The sequence below is a fragment of the Cryptomeria japonica genome, chromosome 3 (assembly GCF_030272615.1).
Source record: "Cryptomeria japonica chromosome 3, Sugi_1.0, whole genome shotgun sequence".
NCBI lineage: Eukaryota > Viridiplantae > Streptophyta > Pinopsida > Cupressales > Cupressaceae > Cryptomeria > Cryptomeria japonica.
Window position 1 is genome coordinate 142,317,394 of NC_081407.1, and position 23,137 is coordinate 142,340,530.

The window sequence follows — 23,137 nt, forward strand, 5'->3', positions numbered from 1 at the left end:
CAAAAGAGATTGACCTGAATATATTGATGAGAGGGGTCTTGAATTTCTCCCGCCTATGGGTGGATATACAGATGAATAAGTTAGTTGACATGGGTGTTCCCTTCACTTATGAAAGGATGAAGCCAGAAGAGTCTACTTTCGAGGATGATTAAAGGACTGTCAGTGATGTCAGGATTCATGCAAACAAGGAGAGTCAAGCTCCCAAGAGAAGGAAGAATACGTCAGGAGAATTCAAGGCCAGAGGGAAGAAGATTGAGGAGGTGAAGAAGAAACAGAAGACTATCATTCCTCCACTTATCATTCCTTCACCCCCTCCCAATGTCTCATCAATCGAAGTGATTGAAGTAACAGAACAGAATAAGGAGACTCAGCAGTGTTCCAACACAGTGATACTACCAAAGAATATTCAGGAGTTCCATGCCACAGCAACATCTGCACCTCCTGATGAGAATAATGATCAGCCGGACTCCCCTACTGTCCTTTTGGAAGTTAGTTTGAGAAATGAGGTATATGATTGGACCAAGAATAATCCTAATGATAATGATGATGTTATTTCAGCATTGGAAGGACTTGATCGAGAAGTATGTCTCAATGATGGTATGGAGATGGCCGCTATTCTTGAATGGCTGATGAGAAGTATGGAAAAAAGTAAACAAATGATAAAGGTGCAACCTATTGATGATATTGATGACTACCTAGCTAGGAATGCTAAGAAGGAGCCCAAGAGAGCAGAGATTTTGTCGCACATAGCTAGAGATGAGACAGGAATGCGGATTGCGCAGATTGTTGTTCCTATTGCAGACGTGACCGCGAACATTGCTACTCCTATGGATTTCCAGATCACTTCAGTCGCCCTTGGTCGTACATCCAGAAAGCAGGGATTCCAGGAGATTGGTGAAAATCTTTAAGCAATCGATGCAAGGTTAGGCAGAGTGATTGCGGAGAATGAAAGGTACAAAGAAGAAAATATTAGACTCAAAGAGTATATTGCAGGGACAAGGCGTGAAAATCCCACCCTTATTTCCCCTATTGCAGTTGACCATGGAATACATTCACACAACAAGGTAGCGAGAGGTACACACTCAGAGGTGGAGAAGTGGATTGATAGCACAAGAAAGCAGGCAGATGATTTCTTTACTCGGTTTGTCCATGCATATGATAGGACAACAGGGCTTGCATTCAAAATACAATATTTGGAGGGAGATTGGGAAGAATTCCGGCCTATTCAAGACAAGACTATTCCAGGCCTCCAGGCTTTGAAGAAGATTCCTAATTCCACCTTGGTCAGCGAGAACATTGTGCACAGTGGAGACGGATATGATTTTCATAGTTGGTATTGTTCACTAGCCGTGAAGAAATCAACTTATGAGAACGCCCAGTCGAGTTGCATGGAGATGGAAGGATTAATTCAAGACATTCATATGAATATCCTTGCCTCGATTGAAGAATTATTGGATGTTAATGTTAGTGATGCTAGTGGTTTACACTTAGCCAAATTAAGAGACAAGATGAAATTCATGTATTTTTGCCAGTTGGACTCTTTGAAGAAGAGTCGGATAGATGACTTGGTCTCTTTGTTGATTCATATTCATAGTTCGCAGAAGCTCATGCCAGAATGGGAGAACACTTTGAATGCTTGCTCGGATTCACTGAACGTGATTGATTTACAACAGGATACCTTGCCTAGCATTTCCATGGAGGAGTTAGATTCAGTATTGGCTAGATTCTTGGAGTATGCTAGGAGAGAGAGAGAGATGCAAGGAGGAATCTTCTAGAAGATTCCCTATTTGATGACTAGGTATCTTTTCATTGGGCCATATGCTGGTGGCGCCATTTTTTATGTAACCCTAATTAGGGCAATTCTAGGGTTTTGTTGGCATGATCTCGAACGTTGATCTTTGATCAATCTGGGCCATCCATTTTGTAAGAGACTCTATATATGCCTCCTTGTCTCTCATTTGTAAGGGAGAGTTTTTGTAGAATTGTTGGTATACGCTACAGCTATTTGAATCCTAATCATTGTTCAATTGTTGGTGATTTTGCTCTTCAAGTGTTGGATTTGCATTCATGGTTCTCAATTCCTCCAAGTTAGATTAGAATTTATTTTCATGTATGTTAGATTGAGTGGCAGATTTGTTGAATTTATTTGTGTGGAATCCTTAGTCTATACCACTAGCCTCTTGCCGCTAGTAAGTGCGCCTTGTGTGGTCAACTGGAATTTGAGTAAGCATAACTTCAACTATCACTCGTCCCTTGACAAGCATCAACTTGGATGGTGTCAACATTTGATGGTGATAGCCTGAAAATCTTTAAGTATACCTTAGACGGTTGCACTAAGCTTGTGTCAATACCTAATTGTGAGACCTTGCCTAGTTTGATTCCATTGAATCCATTCATCATTTCCTACATTCCTAGGATTAGAATAGATTTCCTGAACCCTATTCTTTTTCCCCCTTTTTTAGTAAGAAGTAAATCCAGAGCCACATTGATAAATATTAAGTTGTCAGCACACCTATTCCGTATCATTCATGATAATCCAAACATTTGTGTAAGCCCCCAAGTGAAACACAGCAATTCACATCAACCATTGAGTTACCCACTCGTCAAGACCTGACATTTAGAAACCTTGGAATCATTTTACTTGATCTCATTCTTAGCATCTGAGGTGATTTTGTTCAAGAGAGGGTAAATTACCTTGGTACTTTATTCTGAAATGTTTTGTGCATAAAAAACACATCAACACCTCTCCAATGATTTCCGGTGTAGGCCATTCAACAATTGCTTTCACTTTCTCAGGATCCATCTTCAAACCATCCTCAGATATCACAAATCCCAAATAGACTAACTCATCCTTCATGAAAGTACACTTCTTGATATTGATTAGCAACTTCTCTTCTCTCAATCTCTACAAAACTTGTCTTAACTGCAACAAATGCTCTTCTTTTGTCTTACTAAAAATCAGAATGTCATCCAAATACACAATAACAAACTTACCCAATAATTTCTTCAATACCTCATTCATCAACCTCATGAAAGTACTCGGTGCATTAGTCAATCCAAAAGGCATCACCAACCATTCATACAGTCCTTCATTTGTCTTAAATGTTGTCTTCCACTCATCACCTTCTCTGATCCTAATCTGATGATATCCACTCTTCAAATCTATCTTTGTAAAGCATTTTGCTCCACTCAAACAGTCCATTATGTCATCCATTCCTAGGCAAAGGAAACCAGTACTTCACTGTGATCTTGTTTATTGCTCTTGAATCGATACACATCCTCCATTCTCCATTCTTCTTAGGTCCTAATACTGTTGGTACTGCACAAAGTCTCAGGCTCTCCCTGATCAAACCTTTCTTCAACAGCTCCTACACTCGTCTATTCAGTTCTTCATTCTCTGTCGGTGTCAACTGGTGTGCAGCTTTGTTAGGCAAACTAGCTCCAGGAACCAAGTCCATGCAATGACTAATACTTCTCACAGGTGGCAATCCATCAGGCACATTATCTGAAATGATGTCTTCATATTCTGTCAACAAATCTCTTATCTCTCCCGAGTGTTCTCCTTCCAGTTACGGTCTCTCAATCTTCTTAGGAATTAAGGCAAAGCACACATTCTCATGTCTCAGTCCATCCATGAATTTCCTTCCATCTACTAAACAGATTCTAGCATTCGTACAAACTTCATTCTTCAAAGGTTCCTCCAAAGGTAATAAGGTTTGTTTCATCGCATTGGCCACAATAGTGTATGCATTCTTCCTCCCATTATGTACTACCTGTCTATCAAACTGTCAATGTCTACCCAACAAAAGATGACAAATATCCATAAGCATAATATCACACAAGACTTCATCATAATAATTCTCAATTTTCAATTTCACCAAACATTGTTCACTTACTAACAACTTATGTTCATCCTAAATCCATGCTATCTGATAAGGCTTAGGGTGTTTCAATCTCTCCAATTTCAACTTATTCACCATCTCTTCTGAAACAAGATTATCTGAACTACCACTATCAATAACAACTTTACAACACTTACCGGATACCTTACATCTGGTCTTGAACAGATTCTTCCTCTACAAAGGCTCTTCATCTCCTCCGATATGATACAAAGCTCTCCTCGTCATCAACAATTCTCCATCTTCTGGTTTATTGTATGATTCGGTGGGGTTTTCTTCCACCACTACTGCTCTTCTAGTAGTTTTTCTCTTCTTACACTTGAATGCACGATGTCCTTCTCCTCCACACTTAAAGCAAGTTCCTCTAAATGTCCTCTTGTCTTGTCTTCCAAAGTTCTCATTCCAGTAACCATCCGGTTCTCTCCTCCGGTAGAAATTTCTATCATCCTTCCGGTATGAATTACCTTCTTTGCTCACTTCCTTGTCCTTGCTCTGATCTGTACTAGTTCCTCTTCCTCCGGTATATCCTCTTCCTCCGGTATATCTTCCTCCGGTAAACCTTCCACCTCCACCTCTCTATCTTTGTTCATGTCTTTTGTTTAACTTCTATTCTGCCTTTAGGGCATACTGGTAAGCCTCCTCAGCACTCTCCAATTAGATCATGCTCAATTCATCTTGTATAGACATCTGCAATCTGTTCAAATATCTTGCAACTTGTTCGACTTCATCATCAACATGTCCGGATCTGATATTCAACTTGTAAAATGCTTCAGTGTACTCCTTCACACTCGATTCCTTCTGTCTCAAATTCTGCAACTTCCGGAATAGATCCACTTGATAATTCGCCAGCACAAACTTCGATTTCAACTTGGCAATCATCTAATCCCATATCTTGATCTTCTCTTTACCTCTTTTTTGTGTATCAACTTGCAAATGTTCCCACCAAAGAGATGCATGACCTTTCAACTGGGTACGGGCATATTTTACCTTCCTCTTCCTCCGGTATATCCTCTTCCTCCGGTATATCTTCCTCCGGTAAACCTTCCACCTCTACCTCTCTATCTTTGTTCATGTCTTTTGTTTAACTTCTATTCTGCCTTTAGGGCATACTGGTAAGCCTCCTCAGCACTCTCCAATTAGATCATGCTCAATTCATCTTGTATAGACATCTGCAATCATTCAAATATCTTGCAACTTGTTCGACTTCATCATCAACATGTCCGGATCTGATATTCAACTTGTAAAATGCTTCAGTGTACTCCTTCACACTCGATTCCTTCTGTCTCAAATTCTGCAACTTCCGGAATAGATCCACTTGATAATTCGCCAGCACAAACTTCGATTTCAACTTGGCAATCATCTAATCCCATATCTTGATCTTCTCTTTACCTCTTCTTTGTGTATCAACTTGCAAATGTTCCCACCAAAGAGATGCATGACCTTTCAACTAGGTACGGGCATATTTTACCTTCCTCTCTTCTACAGTGTTTTCAAAATCGAAATACTTCTCCATCTCCGAGATCCAATCCATCAACTCATCTGAATCTAACTTCCCATCATATTTTGGTGGGGTAAAATGAGGTTTAGTATTCGCCCTACTCAAAACCCTCAAAAACCTTTCCTCATCTGGATCAACCGCCGGTAGGTTTGCTTGTTCTGTCGAGGCTTCTTCGCCTGCATCTTCACTTATATCTTCAATATGTCGGCCTCTTCTTTGGGCTGTCTCCACGACTTCTAACCAGGCTGCTATTCCTCGCAACATCTCCATCACAGCAGGGTTTGCATTCCCACAAATTCCACCATTCCTAGCTCCTCTTTGTGCCATCGTTCACACTAGTCCTCTGCAGCTGAAGGTCAGATCTGCAATCCGCCACCCTACATCAAAATTTCAGGACACGCAACCTCTAGAACGAAACTTCGCTCTGATACCACTTGAAGTAGTCACTGGTGAGGAGGGACCTCAAAGAGATCAATCTGGACCGGTCAGCAAGAGTAAACACGACGGAAACACAAAGATATGATGGAGGCAATGCAGAACAGATTCATTTATTGCATGAAATTCGATTACATCCAACCGGTAACAACCGGGTTACAACATACCGGCTCACAAGCCTAGTAGAATAGGTCACAACCGAGACCTTGAATCTTATGATCTATCTTCTATGCATAGCCTAGCTACTTGATTCTCTGCTTGATTCTCATGGATTCTCGTTGATTACATTCTAATATGCAATTACAAATATATATATATATATCAATCCAAAGGATCCAGTCGGCCCAAAAAGGGATCAAAACCCGAAGAACAAGACCTAACGTGCAAAATAAACAAGGTCGGCCTCCGCCAAGAGATTCCTCCGGAAAATCCAAAGGATGAAACGTAGATCGCAGGAAAAGGTCAGCCACACGCCAAGGAACATTGGAATCAACGCCCAAGGCTCCGCAAGCTTCGGAATAGGTTCCGGAAGATCACCAGAATAGGTCTCAGGCAAGCGGTAACAAAGGAACAACCGGTAACAAGAAACTGTCAAGAAAACCGGTAGCAATATCTTGTCGGAAAATGATCCAAATGCGATGCGGTCTGGAAGCAAGAAAGATGATCAAGCCTTCAAGTAGAATCCAACTCCATAGGATCAAGTGAGCCAAAACCGAGACACACAGAAAGGAAAACTGAAACTGCAAACAGAAAACAAAATAGAAAGGACAATGTTTTTGGTTGATGCAAGATTGCAATGAACCCGGGGATACTCCTGCATCAGAAGGGTACAGCCACTACCACCAAGCTCATATTAAGGCCTTTGAAACCACACAAAAATTCATGTCACTCACCATTTTCACAATGCCATCATTAAAGGAGAAATTAGGTATTTGGCACATTGAGTTCCCTTCGTAATCTCATTCTATTCATTCATGTTATAGATATGCATTAATTGATAGGAATACAATTTATTCTTGTCATATTGATCTTCTCATTTCATCGTGCTTTTCATTAGGCTTCTAGATTTTCGGTGGTTATCTCCATAGCGAAATATTACAGCAGGGTTTTACAGGCCATTTTCAGCTCCTATCAGGTGCTAGCCTACTCCTTCAAGCTTGCCATACAAATCCAGCTTTAGTACTGGCTGCACCACTCATTTCTCAGCAGAATTAAACTGCTGCACCAGTCAATCTGAGCTGTTACAGCCTGCACCATCTCCTAGCAGACATGAACAGCAACATTACATCAATTTTAGGTGAACACTATTGAATGCCAGCATTAGTAGGGGATTTACTACTGCAAAAATACTGCTGTTAGGTATTTTGTTGATTATTGCCAATGAAAAGTTTGCTTTTACATCAAAAATTGTGAGTTTCAGCTATTGACTATAATAGAATATCTGATTTTAGGTGATGCTCTGTATTTGTTATTTACCCCAGTTGAATGCATCAGAAAAATACAATTTTTTATAAGATCTATCATGTATAATTGAATGTGTAAGGGTTACAATATTATAACAGCCATAGAGAATTCAGATTTTCTCTAATACTTACCTATTCAGTAATTTGAGGGTTTTCTATAGTTCATAACAACATTGAGGATGGTTGAATTTGCTATACATAATATGTAAAGAGTTAAAAGTATTGCATTATTGCTAGGCAGCTAGGGTTTACTATCAACATTGGTCAATTGATTATTGTTTAACTTGCACACGTTTGATAAATCACCCATTCCCTAGAGTTGTCGGATTGGGAAATTAAATTCTTCTTTCTTTCTATGTTGGTGAAGATCAAGTAGCAGATACTTTCACAAAGCCAGTTTCTAAAGAATAATTTGTTTATCACTGCAATACTTTGGGCATGACCCATATACATAAAAAGGGGGGGAAGATTATAACATAATGTACTCTCCCTTGTATTCACTGGGTAAAGGTTAAAGGGCGGTATTATTGAGTCCTAGAGCCATTGGATAGATTTATTTATTTTACTTTATTTATTCTACTTAACCTTTTTGTCCTTTCCAGTTCAGATTTTCAGTACATTTAAGGAGGTTTTGTCCTTAGTGAGGTGGCTCGGATTTTTATTATTTTGAATTTATTAACTTGTATTATCCTACACCTCAGTTGTCTTTTAGTTAAATATTCCTTGAAGTGTAACTCCTTTCTTAGGTGTCTTACTATATTCCTTACAAGGAACATTACAGTGCAACTCCTTTCTTAGGTGTCGCCATATTCTTTAAGAGAAATATTGGAATGTAACTCATTTTCTTTGCGCACATGAGTGTCCACCATAGGCACACACTAATGCGAGGTGGCAAATATCGAGGCTTGGAGTTAAATGCATAACTCCTCTTTCTCCTCTATAAAAGAGGTTCTCTTTCCCTTTCTTCGAGTGTGGTATTTTGTTATCTAGTTATTTTGAAATTCTCATGTTATTTGAAGTAGAGAGATTGTATGCATAGTAAAAAGATTTTCTTTCATCAAATGTTTTCCCACTTCATAATTCTTGTCTCAAATTTCTTATGGTATGTTAATTTACTTCGAGTTGCTTATGTTTCAATGTTTAGTAGTTGATCTTGCATTAATATTTTTCTAACAAGATCAAGCATACAAGTCATTCAACAATTGATTTTGTTTATTCAACACATAAGAAATATTACATGCACTCAATTCTATAGGAATAGTGGCACAGTTTCCCCTATAAAATGACTCCTCTTGTAAGAACAAATTGCATAACAACAGAAATCTACAGAATATCCAGCATAATTTCCCCTATGGAATGATTCTACTCCTACAAGAACAAATTGCATAGCAAAAGAAATCTACAAAACATCTGTAGAGTTTACCCTACAAAGAAGTGACTCCCAAGCTCCCACAAGACCTACAATTTTCTAAACCCTGCAAAACAAAACAAGTTTGAGCCAGACCTCCTTGCCTTAGGTAAAAACAAAAAGAAAGTTTCAAGTGCCCTCTCTTAAACCTCCAATGCCCTATTTGAGAATATCCATCCAAAACCTTAACGCCACATGAGAGAGAGCATGATTCCCAAGGAGTTGCCAAAATTAAATGATCTTATATTTTCTTTCCCTCCATCTTCTCATACCTCAAAATGGTGTGCCCCTCTTCAAGGTCATCAAAGATAGGTCAAAGATGCTTCAACACTATAACCTCCCACTCAATGATGTGCCCTAGATGTGTTACAAGTAACTCCTTCCAGAATGTAGCCTCCCTTGTCAATGACACGTCATAGATGCCTTACACATAACTCCTTAAAGAATGTAACCTCCTCACTTAATAGCACATCATACATGCCTTGCAAGTAACTCCTTCAAAACTGTAACCTTCACACTTACTGACACGTCATGGTAGCCATACAAGTAACTCTCCACTCAATGAGGTATCATTATAACCCCCCTCACTGAATGAGATATCATATATCTCTTGCAACAAGTTCCAATCGGCTCAAATGGAAAATCCCAAGATTCCCTCCAAGTGAGGAGTAACAAAATAAATGAAGGCCCCTTTTTTTAATAAAGCAACTTTAATTCAAGAGCTTTTCTTAGAGGGACAACATCCAAGTCCCCCCTACCTCCTTGAGAAACCATGGGCTTTTATTTCCTGAGTGTTGTGACGTTTTCACACATCGCCCCATTGCAAATGGGGACCTGTTGATGTGTTTTTTATGCAGAAAACATTTCAGAATAAAGTACCAAGGTAATTTACCCTCTCTTGAACAAAATCACCTCAGATGCTAAGAATGAGATCAACTAAAATGATTCCAAGGTTTCTACATGTCAGGTCTTGACGAGTGGGTAAGTTCAGTGGTTGATGTGAATTGTTGTGTTTCACTTGGGGGCTTACGCAAATGTTTGGATTATCATGAATGATGCGGAATAGGTGTGCTGACAACTTAAGATTTATCAATGTGGCTCTGGATTTACTTCTTACTAAAAAAGGGGGAAAAAGAATAGGGTTCAGGAAATCTATTCTAAGACTAGGAATGTAAGAAATGATGAATGGATCTAGTGGAATCAAACCAGGCAAGGTCTCACAATCAAGTATTCACACAAGCTAGTGCAATCATCTAAGGTATACTTAAAGATTTTTAGGCTATCACTATAAAACGTAGACACCATCCAAGTTGATGCTTTTCAACGGACGCTTAATAGTTGAAGTTAAGCTTACTTAAATTCCAGTTGACCACACAAGACGCACTTACCAGCGGCAAGAGGCTAGTGGTATGGATTAAGGATTCCACACAAATATACCCAACAAATCTTCCACTCAATCTAACATACATAAAAATAAACTCTAAACTAAATTCTAATCTAACTTGGAGGAATTGAGAACCATGAATGCAAATACAACACTTGAAGAGCAAAATCACCAACAATTGAACAATGATTAGGATTCAAATAGCTGCAGCATATACCAACAATTCTACAAAAACTCTCCCTTACAAATGAGAGACAAGGGGGCATATATAGAGTCTCTTACAAAAATGGATGGCCCAGATTGATCTAAGATCAACGGCTGAGATCATGCCAACAAAACCCTAGAATTGCCCTAATTAGGGTTACATCAAAAATGGCGCCACCAACATATGGCCCAATGAAAAGATACCTAGTCATCATATAGGGAATCTTCTAGAAGACTCCTCCCTGCATCTCTCTCTCTTAGCATACTCCAAGAATCTAACCAATACTAAATCAAACTCCTCCATGGAAATGCTAGGCAAGGTATCCTGTTGTAAATCAATCACGTCCAGTGAATCCGAGCAAGCATTCAAAGTGTTCTCCCATTCTGGCATGAGCTTTTGCGAACTATGATCATGAATCAACAAAGAGACCAAGTCATCTATCTGACTCTTCTTTAAAGAGTCCAACTGGCAAAAATACATAAATTTCATCTTGTCTCTTAATTCGGCTAAGTGCAAACCACTAGCATCACTAACATCAATACCCAATAATTCCTCAATCGAGGCAAGGATCTTCATCTGAATGTCCTGAATTAATCCTTCCATCTCCATACAACTTGACTGGGCGTTCTCATAAGTTGATTTCTTCATGGCTAATGCACAATACCAGCCATGGAAATCGTATATGTCTCCACTATGCACAATATTCTCGCTAACCAAGGTGGAATTAAGAACCTTCTTCAATGCCTGGAGGCGTGGAATAGTTTTCTCTTGGATAGGCCGGAATTCTTCCCAAACTCCCTCCAAATACTGGATTTTGAATACAAGCCCTATTGTCCTATCATATGCATGAACAAACTGAGTAAGGAAATCATCTGCCTACTTTCTTGTGCTTTCAATCCATTTTTCCACCTCTGAGTGTGTACCTCTCGCTACCTCGCAGTGTGAATGTATTCCATGGTCAATTGCAATAGGGAAAATAAGGGTGGGATCTCCACGCCTTGTCCCTGCAATATACTCTCTGAGTCTAATATCTTCTTCTCTGTACCTTTCATTCTCCGCAACCGCTCTGTCTAACCTTGCATTGATTGCCTAGAGGTTGTCACCAATATACTGAAATTCTTGTTCTCTGGATGTACGACCAAGGGTGACTGAAGTGATCTGGAAATCCATAGGAGTAGCAATGTCCGCTATCACACCTGCAATAGGAACAGCAATCTACGCAATCCGCATTCTTGTCTCATCTCTAGCTATGTGCGACAAAATCTCCGCTCTCTTGGGCTCCTTACCCTTAGCACTCCTAGCTAGGTAGTCATCAATATCATCAATAGGTTGTACCTCTATCATTTGTTTACTTTTCTCCATACTTCTCCTCAGCCATTCAGAAATAGCGGCCATATCCATACCATCATCGAGGCATATTTCTCGATCAAGTCCTTTCAATGCCGAAATAACATCATCGTTATCATTAGGATTATCCCTAATCCAATCATATACCTCATTTCCCAAACTAACTTCCAAAAGGACAATAGGGGAGTCCAGCTGATCATTATTCTCATCGGGAGGTGCAGATGTCGTTGTGGCATGGAACTCCTAAATATTCTCTGGTAGTATCACTGTGTTGGAACACTACTAAGTCTCCTTGTTCTATTTTGTTACTTCAATCACTTCGATTGATGAAACACTAGGAGGGGGTGAAGGAATGATAAATGGAATGATAGTCTTTTGTTTCTTCTTCCCATCCTCAATCTTCTTCCCTCTGGCCTTGACTTCTCCTAGCGTGTTCTTCCTTCTCTTGGGAGCTTGACTCTCTTCGTCTGCATGAATCCTGACATCATTGACAATCCTCTGATCATCCTCAGAAGTAGACTCTTCCGGCTTCATATTTTCATAAGTGAAGGGAACACCCAGTCAACTAACTTATTCATTTGTATATCCACCCATAGGTGGGAGAAATTCAAGACCTCTCTCATCAATGTATTCAGGTCAATCTCTTCTGACTCTGACCAATTTGGCAATAGGATTGCCTTCTTCATTTCACTCTCATACTATGGATGTGTATGATCTCTATCATCTAATACCTGATCAGGAATGAGGAAAAGTCCACACTTCCTCATGAAATCCACTAACATTCTGGACCACATTCTTCTCTTCACTGCTTGCTCGTCCATCAGGTTAGCCCAATAATCTTCTATGTCAACCTTGTGAGTGAACTTCTCTCCTCTGATCCTTCCGACCTTCTTGTCTGGATCGAATCTTTCTCTCTTCTTATATGTAGCAAATCGATAGAATGCAAGCTCCTCACTCGCAGTGCTGGCGGCTATGGCGGATTGGCAAACCTCTGACGTCTTCCCAACTGAAATAGGGAATGTCATTCCTGTCATGTGCTTCTCTCTCTGGATAACATCGAACTCTAGAAGTTGTCTCACCACTTCCAACAATATCATTCTGTCGGTTGGATACCTAGGAAGTCTGTAGGGTTCAGATTGAAACCCATGAATCCTGAGGTATGTGAAAGTGGGAAACTGTATATATCACGACCCATATTTTTCTATTAACTCTGTTGCCTCCTTGGACAATCTTCTGTGGATTCCGCCTTGCAGCATCCGCGTGATGTACATAGTGAATGCATCATTCACTCTCTTATAGTCTTCAATTATATGCATGCCTAGCTGGGGGTAGCATTCATAACTTATGAATTGTCCTTGCCCATTCCTGACTTCACCTTTTCATATTAATCCTCTGTATGAAACAAACCGTGCAAGCAGGTACACCAGGTAAGAAGTCATGGCAAATGACTTGGACCGCTCTACATTCCTCAACTGAAAATCCAGGTTGTCACTTATAATCTTGGACCAATTCACTAATGTTCCTCTAAGACAATCCTGGATGAAGTAGAACATCCATCCATCAAATATTGCTCCTTGTGGCATCCCCATCACTCTGTTGAGTAGGAATATCAAATCACTATATTCCTCCTTGAAATCTATGCACATGAGTGTCTTGGGAGCCTTGGAATGATGAAACCTAGGCTCAATCATCCACTCTTTGTTAATTAAATTCTTGCATACACCCATCTTCTTCGTGTATCTTTCTGCATAATCCTCCTTGGTCACATCCTTCATGTCTGTTCCGCGTGGAATTCCGAACACCTCAGCAATGGCATCCTCAGCAAGGTAGGCGATGACAACGCCCTTAGGAATCTTGATCATTCTTGTGAGTGGATTGTAACATCATGCACATTCCAGGATAAGCTCACTGCACCATATGGACTGCGGAAATCCCGCGGCATGGAAAATGCCACTCTTCATAATATTCGCATATGCTCGGGAAGGAACCTGATCTCTGACTCTGAACATCCGACGCTGCATCTGGTCGAAGTCTAAGAAATGCATGTTTCTATCAACGATCTCCTTCCATCTGGATGAAATCTTAAACTCTGGATAAAATCCAGTCTCCAGCATCTTCAATAGTTTTTTCCTTTCCTTGTATCCCGACTTTGACATCGCACCTGTACGAAGCTTGAAGTTAGACTTAGGAAAATAATATTCATAATGTTCTTAATAAAATTCCTAACTTTCTAAAGATTTAGTTAATTTAGAGCATGGAGTCAGGAAAATAATCCATACACTTGATAAATTTTAGCAATTGAGTTCAAAGTGTGACAACACTAAGGCATGGAAGTCTTCCATAAAATTTATTGAATACCTCCATATGCTTAGAAAATATGCAAGATAAAATGCAAAGGAGTATACCGGATAAATGATGATTAAAGAAAGGTATGAAAGGTTTGTGTTTTCACACAATGAATATCTGAAGACACCTTCCGCAGTCAACAATGGAAGTCAAAATTCTGTAGACAACCTAAAAAATCAGACTTTTAAAACATGTAATCTTCAAAAATGTGCATAAAATCAATAAAAATCAGTTTTATTGATGAAAACAATCATTTTCTAGAATGTAAGTATGGCTGGTAAAATTTAGTTTTCTGAGGACAAGTCTGAAAATCGGATACTTCAGACTTGCCAGCACTTTGCAAAGTGGTTTAAATCCCTAAAAATGATGAAAAATGGCTAAGGGAACAGCCCCAAGCAAATTCGCCAAAACTGGTTAGGTGGTTGGAAATGAAAATTTATGAGGACAACCGCTTAATAATGGAGTTTCAGACCTGCAACAGCGATGAAATGGTCTGAAAAATGCACAGAAAACTCCATAAAACACCTCCAAATGCTAACTGTTATAGTTGGAATTGGCTGGGCAATAAAAACTTAAGTCTGAAAATTAATGGCAGTCATTAATGGAGGTTAGAATCTGAAGCAAACCTCAAATCTGAAGCGAATCAGCAAGCTGGAAATGATGGCAGCCAACAAGAATGCACGAAAAATGATCAAAATGTGGCACCAAATCACCTCCTTAGCAAAATCGAAATTTTCCCAAGCATGGCGCCAAAATGGAAATCTGAAAATGATGTCAATGGCAACTTAGATCTGCAGTAGCAAGGATGGCAGCAATCTGAAAAATCACCCAAGTTTGGATTGGATACCCCAAACACAAAAAATTGCCTTCCTTAGCAAAAATCGAATTTTTCAGAATTCTGAAAAATGTTGTTAATGGCAGCCTTGATCTGCAGCAATGAAGGTCTGAACAGCAAGCAAAAATGGTGGAGGAAAAATCGCCTAAGTCTCCAAACATGAAATTGCCAATTTTCACCAAAAAATGCTAAAGTTTGAAAAATTGCCAAACTTAGCAAGATCAAAAATCTGAAACTGGTCTTTAATGGCAGCCAATAGGAATAGATCAGCACGCTGGAAAAAATGGAGGAAAATAAATCCTCAATCCCACATTTCACAAAAATGCCTTGCTAAAAATTCGCCCAACTTGGAGAAAAAGATCGCTTTCATGGAGACACCTGGCAGAAATAATAATAAAATAATGTTAAGTCTCCTCTCATATACTTGCTTTCACCTCTCACTTTCACCACACAAGCAATGTGGGATAAAACACTTGTATAAATACTTGCTTGGTGAAAACCTAACTTGCTTCTAGAAGGTTCAAATATTAAATGATTATTGCAAGTTATTAAATTTGCTTTTAAATTTTAAATAATCATCAATAATTATTTAAAAGCAATTAAAAATGGGGCTTATTTATTAAAATATTGCAAATTAAATCCAAAATAAGCCTCCAGGGGAAAATCGATATAGGTTGGGATTGAAAAATCCCTTCAAAAATCATTAAAATGCCAAAATTTACCCCATAAGGGAAATTCGACCCATGCTTGGACAAAAATCCATGCATAACTTCATCAAAATGCACACAAAAACCTCTCAGGGGAAAATCGATATGAGATTTGGACAAAAATCCACTCTATTTGCAAAAAATCACCCCCAGGGGAAATTCGATATTAGTCTGGATAAAAATCCACACTCAAAACTCACTTAACTTGGAAAAAACCTCCCTGGTGGAATTTCGACCTCAGTCTGGATGAAAATCCGAACTCAAAACTCCTCAAAATATTCCCAGTGGAAAATCGATCCCTGTCTGGATGAAAATTCGGACAAAAATCCTCACTTAGTTGTCACAAAAATCCTGGTGGAAAATCGACCCAGGCATGGAATCATCCTCGCACTCCAGTCCACACTCCTGGTGGAAAATCGATGGCAGTCTGGATAACTCCTGACACTTAGCCAAATTTAACACTTCCAAGGGAAATTCGACCCAGGTATGGATAAACAGTGGGGGAAAATAGTAGCCAGTATGGATTTCAGAGGAAACCCATGTGTAGTATGGGTTTTGAGTGGGGGAATGGGTTGGGTGGTCTGAAATGTGAGGGGAAAAGCACCTCTAGCATGGATTTTGACCCTTTAACCCTTGGAATATGGATTTCCCTTAGGATTTTATCATTTTAACCACTCAAAATCACTTAGAAACCTTAAAATTGTCTGGACTTAGGCTAATTTTCCAAAAATATGAGCGAAACGCTAGGAAAATATAGGAATAAAGTGCGAAATCAATTTAAATAATACCTTAGGAGCGAGAAAACAACTCCAAAAGGTCTGTGAATATCTTGGCACTTTAAAATCACTGATGCGCATGTTTAAAAACACGTTAACGCTCAATAGATCTACACTTAGCAAAAACTTAGGATCATTAAAATATCAACATTTTGCAACTTGATCCTATAACTTCAAAAACCCTAGACGACACTAGGCATGATCAAAACTCCGAGACTCGGTCACAGGAAACGTAAAATTGCCCACTAAGCAGCCAAAACCCTAACCTAACAACGCAGAAAGCCGGCAAAGAGGGGGTCCCCGTTAGCAATGGGGCGATGTGTGAAAAGGTCACAACAGGACCCCTACTTTTTTGCTTTCTAGAGTAGTTGTCTTAGTTTAGTCGCCTAGCTTAGCAGTAGTTTTGGAGCTTTTAACCTCTTGAGAGAGGATGCAATGCAATTTCCAAGTTGTATCCAGGCAGGAGTTCCATGATGAAGGTTCAGAGTAAGAAATGTATGAAAAAGTGAAATTTAGAATATCAATTGCTTTCGAAATTCAAGGGTAAAATCTTCACACGAGGGAGTATGCCTCTTCATCCTTTCATCCATCCATTTCAATCCTTCCTTTCGCCCATCCGTCCTTGATCACCTTTCCATCATCCTTTCATCCACCCTTCCACATCCCTCATTACCTTCATCCTTCACTACCTTATATATCCCCAACTTCCATTTTACACCCACAGGCACCCATCCTTATTTCCCCCTTTTTACCCCCATCCCATCCTTCTTACCATATCCTCACCTTCCTTACCTCTCTCTCACCCCGGCACCTTTCCCCACCGACCTTCCTTACCTCCTATCCACCGCAGCACCTTCCTTCCACTTCCATATCCCTTACCTTCTTCTCACCACGGCACATTCCTCACTCATATCCCGCACCCCTCTCTCCCTCGCGGCACATTGTATCCCACGACATCCCTTATGCCTCCCTCACCACGGCATATGCCTAAGCTTCCTAACATCCCCAACAAGCATAAATAAAGGATGACTGGGCACGGACAAGATAAGAAGGCCGACTTCTAAACAAAGCAAGTCAGTCAAAAAGACCATTGAAAATTAAAAAATTAATTAAAAAAAAAAAAAAAAAATTGTGAACACAAGGCCAACCCCCCTGGTTAAGTTTGCTTCATGAGAACCACATAAAAGAGAGTCTAAGCAATTATTTTTTAATCCAAACTCATTCACATCATGTGTGAGTTTAAGCAGAGATTAGTGTGATTTCGTGAATGGGATCAGGTTTTAGTCAACTGGAGATGGAGTATGGAATCGTATTTTATTTTTATTTTTATGCTAATGTCTAACAATTCCTAGCGAATTCAACTAAAACCAATATGATTCCATATGCAATCAGATCACAGCAAAGCAGAAATAAATTCGCAGCAAAGGAGGGCAAGTAAATTGAAAAGCATGAGTGCAAATTCTGCTAAAGTGGAGTTGTGGATGTCCATGTTATACAGTCACAACTCCAAGACGATCCAAGTAAAGACCATGTGCAAGCTTATATCAGATAGGACAAATTTATGCAAAGAGATTTATTTTCAATTGCAGATTCAAGGGATCAAATTGAAGTCGAAAGCAAGGGGAGAATCAGCGAATCAAGAGACTGATCCACAATCCTAGGGATGAAGACTTGAAGGAGGATAATTTCCAGCCAAGAGGAGAATAAACCAACTTATTTTGGTCTAAACTTTACCAGTTATCATCACTTAGCACAGCGAATTATGAATCAAATCCGACTGAAGGAGAAATTACAATCCAAGGCAAAGTTAAAGACATTCAGATTTGAGTGAATTTTATTTGCAGTTTGACTGATTTCAAGTCTGCATCATCAAATTCAGACCTAAAGAGCAGGTATCATCATGATTTGCAGACCTCAGCAAGGTTCTGCTCTGTGCATCTACGACTATTAAATGTGCTCAGCATGCTTCAATCTCGCTGTTCACAGAAGGGGTAAAATTCCGCGACAAGGAGGAGATGAAGAAATAATTGATCTTAAAATCAGACTTAGATCAGGGCATACAAGGAGAAAGATAGGTAGAATCAAATATGAATTATATGTATTTGATGCCTTCTTGTTTGTTTTGTAGGTGACAGAGGAGAAAATCAAAAGGGCAGGCCTGACTGTGGGAAGATCAGAACTGCACTAAAAAGAAGGCTACTTCAAGGTCAAGTTTGAGTCATGAACAAAGAAAGATCAACCAAGGTCATCACATAGTCTACATCAAATGTGATCAAGGAAGCAGATATTTTCAGAAGAATTAATCAAAGTTTGCTTAATCATAATGATACTTCCCATCATCATCACATTGAGCAAGTTGAATAATGTTGAGTATCAAAAGATATTGCTCAAACACTTTGTATTGATATACCAAGTACAAGCAAACTGAGGTGTCATCGTTGTCACCACTCAATCAATCAAGAGGTTCCAGATCAGCATGTCTAGATGCAATGTACCTGATTCACCCACGGAGGTAAAAAATTCAAGATACCTAACCTCTTTTTCTATTGGTTCACATTCAGTATTGAACTTAAATGTAATTTTCTCGTTGGCTAAAGGGAGTTGTTGTAAAAAACCCTAATGAGGGTTTTATTGTAAGATTTGGGCCATTGATTTGAGAATCAATCTGAGACATTGAATTTTATTGAGCATAGTTGAACTACTCGCGACTCGGCTCGACTTGCCAAGCCCCTGAGAAAAAAACTCAGCAAAAACTCGGCGAAAAACTCGGCAACGTAAAAACACACTTAATTTTAATAAAAAATGCATTTTTTTTGCAAAATTTAATGAGAAGATGCATCCAATGAGTCAATAAATGATAACACGAAAGAAACAAGCTGATTCTAGATATATTTAAATGCAAAGTGTCTACAAAATCGCATCCTCATGAGGAATGCTGATGGCTGGAAGCAAAATAGTAAATAGTTTTTGTAAAACGAAAAGTAAATACATCATTACAAATTACAATTACAACTCCCAGCTCTAGCTAAAACTATTTACTATTCCTCTTCCTCTTCCCAGTGGAGATCTTCCCAGTTCTGAGGGTGAGAAAAAGAGGGGTAGAGAGATAGGTCTAAATCTTGGTGGAGATCTACAAACGCACAATATTTGAAATTTCATCATTCATACTAATAGTTTCAAACTTTCAACTCTAAAATGTATAATACCAAGATTTCTTCAATGCTAATTATGTTGTTATATGGAACCTAATCAGACTCGGGGTTAAAATTTCCCTACTTCCATCAGCACAGCTTCCCCCTATATTTTTCAGCGAGTTTTTGCTGCGAGTTAAAGTCATAAAAACTCGCAGAGCTCAAAAACTCGACGAATTTTTGAAACTCACCAAGTACTCTGCGAGTGTGCCATCTATGGTATTGAGAGCACTATAAAAAGCTCAAACTTCTCATTCGTAAGGGTTAATGTTAGAAGAGTAGAAGAATAGATAGATTTGAAGTTAAAGTTAGAATAGAGTAAGAGAAGAAGAAATTATTGCTAAGGCTTGTAAATGGATATACTCTTTTCATTGAAGATATGGTGAAATGTGTTGTTTCAACAAGTTACATGGTTTCTACTTCTCATTTACTTTCATGTTGATTAGATGAATGAAAAGAATTGTGAATGATTAATAGTGAAATTCATTTATCCATACCACTATTGATTTGCTAATTGTAAGTTTGCCTTGTGTGATCAACTGAAATTCTTAAATGAGCTTAACTTCAACTGCTATTCACACTTTGATAAGCCTTGCCTTGATGGTATCTTTGTTGTTGATAGTGATTTGTACATCATGTGATTACCTTAGAAGATCGCACTAGCTTTGTGGAATTGTTCATTGATGGCGAAGCAGAGCTTGGTTGAATTTCACCTAATCGTTCATTGTCTTTTGCATTCTTAGGAGTAACATAGTCTTCTTAAAACCTATCCATTTGTCCTTTTTTTAAGTCAAGTTAATTTTCAAGTTCCAGCTACATCCAAACATTCAACATTTAAGTATTAAACATAAGTCCCCATTGATTACCAGTAATCACATCAACCAATTGAGCTATCTACACATCAAGACCTGACTAAAGAAACCTTGGAGTTATCTTGGTTGGTCATATAACTTAGCATCCAAGAAGATTTTGATCAAGAGAGGATAGAATACTTTTGGTATTTTATTTTGTGTTTAAAGTGCATAAAAAACACAACAACACCGAGCATAGCCAAATAAAATAAAAGATTTTTTTTGTTGATGTCACTAGCCCGATCCCCATGATGCTTCTGCATCACATATGTCGTACCTTTGTTATATTCCTTGCAATCCGTTCACTGCTTGCCAGACATTGCTAATATCTGGAGAGAGTCGTTCATGGTACAGGCATTTGTTTCATCTTAACTGTAGGTTCTTCTATTTCATGAAAATTTATTGCTATGTCTCTTCGAACATGAATCGTCTGGGTTTAAATGCAATGATTAATGTTTGTTGTTTCATGACATTCAGGTTTTCTGCTTGTACTATTCCGGTCTTAAATATTTCCAATTTTCATTTTGGCATTAGGAAATTCCCACTATATTTTTAGCTTTTAAATCCTTTCTTACTTAACTTTCTAGTATATTTCAACACTAGCGTTTCTGGTTTAGATTGCATTCTTTTTGTGTTTCTCTTGTCGATAACTATGTCTTTCTTATTCGGTTCCAATGACCCACTGTGCCCATAATCTATTACAACATAGTCAATTTGAACAACCTATCCTAAATACATCAACCAAACAATTTTCTACTGCCACCCTCAAGCTAGGTGCCACAAATTACATCAGTAGCACAGCTTACTGCCCTATAATAGATAAAATGTTGTGAATCTTGTAATCACTTTGAAATTTGTTTCATATGCTCATTTAGCTGCTGGCAACTTCTTAATTCAATCTTCTTTATCTACATGGCGTATCTTATGTGTAATTGCCATTATGTACTTGTCCGATGCTTCAGTTATTGATATACTCTAGGGTAGTAAGCAGAGGATATATTGGGTTTTAACATGTTGAATTCCATGATTTCCCTTGTGTCAAGGCTGGATACAATGTAGGAAAAGGTTGGCTCGCACGTAAACATGATCGAGCATTGAAAATTTGAATAAAATGAAGCTTGTGACTCACCGGGCGTAATTCGCACAAACTATGAGACCGGTGCAAGTAGAAGGCATATAGCCTTGGAATTAAGTAAAAGACCACATTCAGTTCGCTAGGTGTAGAATACCACATTGGACTAAGCCGGGTATAAAGAGACCTGTGTAAGGGCAACTAGACAGAAGGTCTTATGAAAAGAAAAATTAATGAAATCAGAAATACAAAACACAATCAACAAATGTGACGATAAAAACCCTAAACCCTGAATGCTCAAAGATTATGAATCGCATACCATAGGTTCCCCTTTCGGTTAGTCTGGCCTGCACCACCATGTTGAGGAGAAAGTCAGCTGCTTCCCTTGCTTCTTGCACTAACTTTTGAATATCTGTAAGGGAGGAAACTGATCTGTTTTCCTCGAATTTGGATCTGATTTCTTTTGCAGACTGAGTGAGCATTATATCATCGCCAGAGAATGATGTTTTCCTTGCCCTCAACAGAGCTCTGTACGCAGAGATTACCTGTTCCCTCATCTCCCAATTCTTAAAAATTCGGCACCAAATTAAATTTGGCCGGTCCTCAGAAGCACATCTTCGCTATTTTGAAATGTTTGCGATCCTTAGCTTTTTGGGACGGGCACGGCTCTTCGCTATTTTTTATTGTTGTGACGAAGAAAATTAAAAAACTTGTAATTAAACTTTTCTTACCCTTTTTTCCCAAAACGGTGAACATACCTTGCACTTCTCTCTTCCTTTATGGGTTTAGTTCATTTGGCTATTCATTATATCAACAATGAGTGGGATATTAATATAAGAAATTGCCTAAACAATGAATGGGAAATAAAAAAGTATGTGTAAGAAAAATTCAAAAAAAAGCATGCAAACAGGACAATTTGGGAGGAAAAAAGAATATTATATCAAACATTTCAATCCCACACATGGCTATACACAAAAGAACTACATAGAAATGGAAAGCAAAAATGTTAGTGGCTCGTATAAGAACTAGTGTGCATCAACTTAGATGTGAAACAAGAAGATGGATAATACTTAAAGAGGAATGGGCAGATAGAAGATGTAGATATTGCACTCAAGGAGTGGTGAGACAAAATGGCATTACATCATGGAGTGTCCAACCTACAAGGATTTTTGGATCAACTATATTGAGACACTAAATGTAAACACCTTGAGTAATCTTTTTGAAGAAGAAAATATAATAAGAGTTGCGGATTTCCTAATCAAGTTATACAGTAGAAGATCCAAGATGCAAAAAGAAAAGGAAGTTTAGTAGGCATAGTGTTTTGGGCTTTATGTGTTTCTCTTTGATGGCTACCTATGGGTCCCATAGGTTGTTTGACCTCGTGGACGTTATTGAAAATATTTATCCATTCATTATGTAATAATAAGTGTATAAGTGATAATGAAATGGAAATAGATTTTTTTGTAGTCTATGATATCAACGATCTATTTTTTGGTCTATAAACATTTTATAGTACATGGGACTTTGCATATTTTCATTGTGTAAGAGGCACTTAACTATGTTTCAAGAGTTCAAGTTCTCCACCATTAGATCAACTCAGCCTAGTGGATATGGATGTTGTTAAAGGTTTATATATAACTCAAGTTTTATTCAAATCTATATATGCACTCACTTTTAGGCATCAATAATGCTCTTCAATTTATCATTTTCTCACTTAGAT

The 23,137-nt window shown here is 38.6% G+C and overlaps 1 protein-coding gene across 1 annotated transcript in view; it reads right to left on the reverse strand.

The window, feature by feature from the left end:
• Positions 1-22,164, reverse strand: part of LOC131027358 (mitochondrial zinc maintenance protein 1, mitochondrial) — a 54,444-nt gene extending 32,280 nt beyond the window's left edge. The window contains exon 1 of the mRNA XM_057957394.2: positions 21,737-22,164. Coding sequence (XP_057813377.1) covers positions 21,737-21,974 — 238 coding nt within the window. The 5' untranslated portion in view covers positions 21,975-22,164. The remainder of the gene's footprint in view (positions 1-21,736) is intronic.
• Positions 22,165-23,137: the final 973 nt, after the last annotated feature.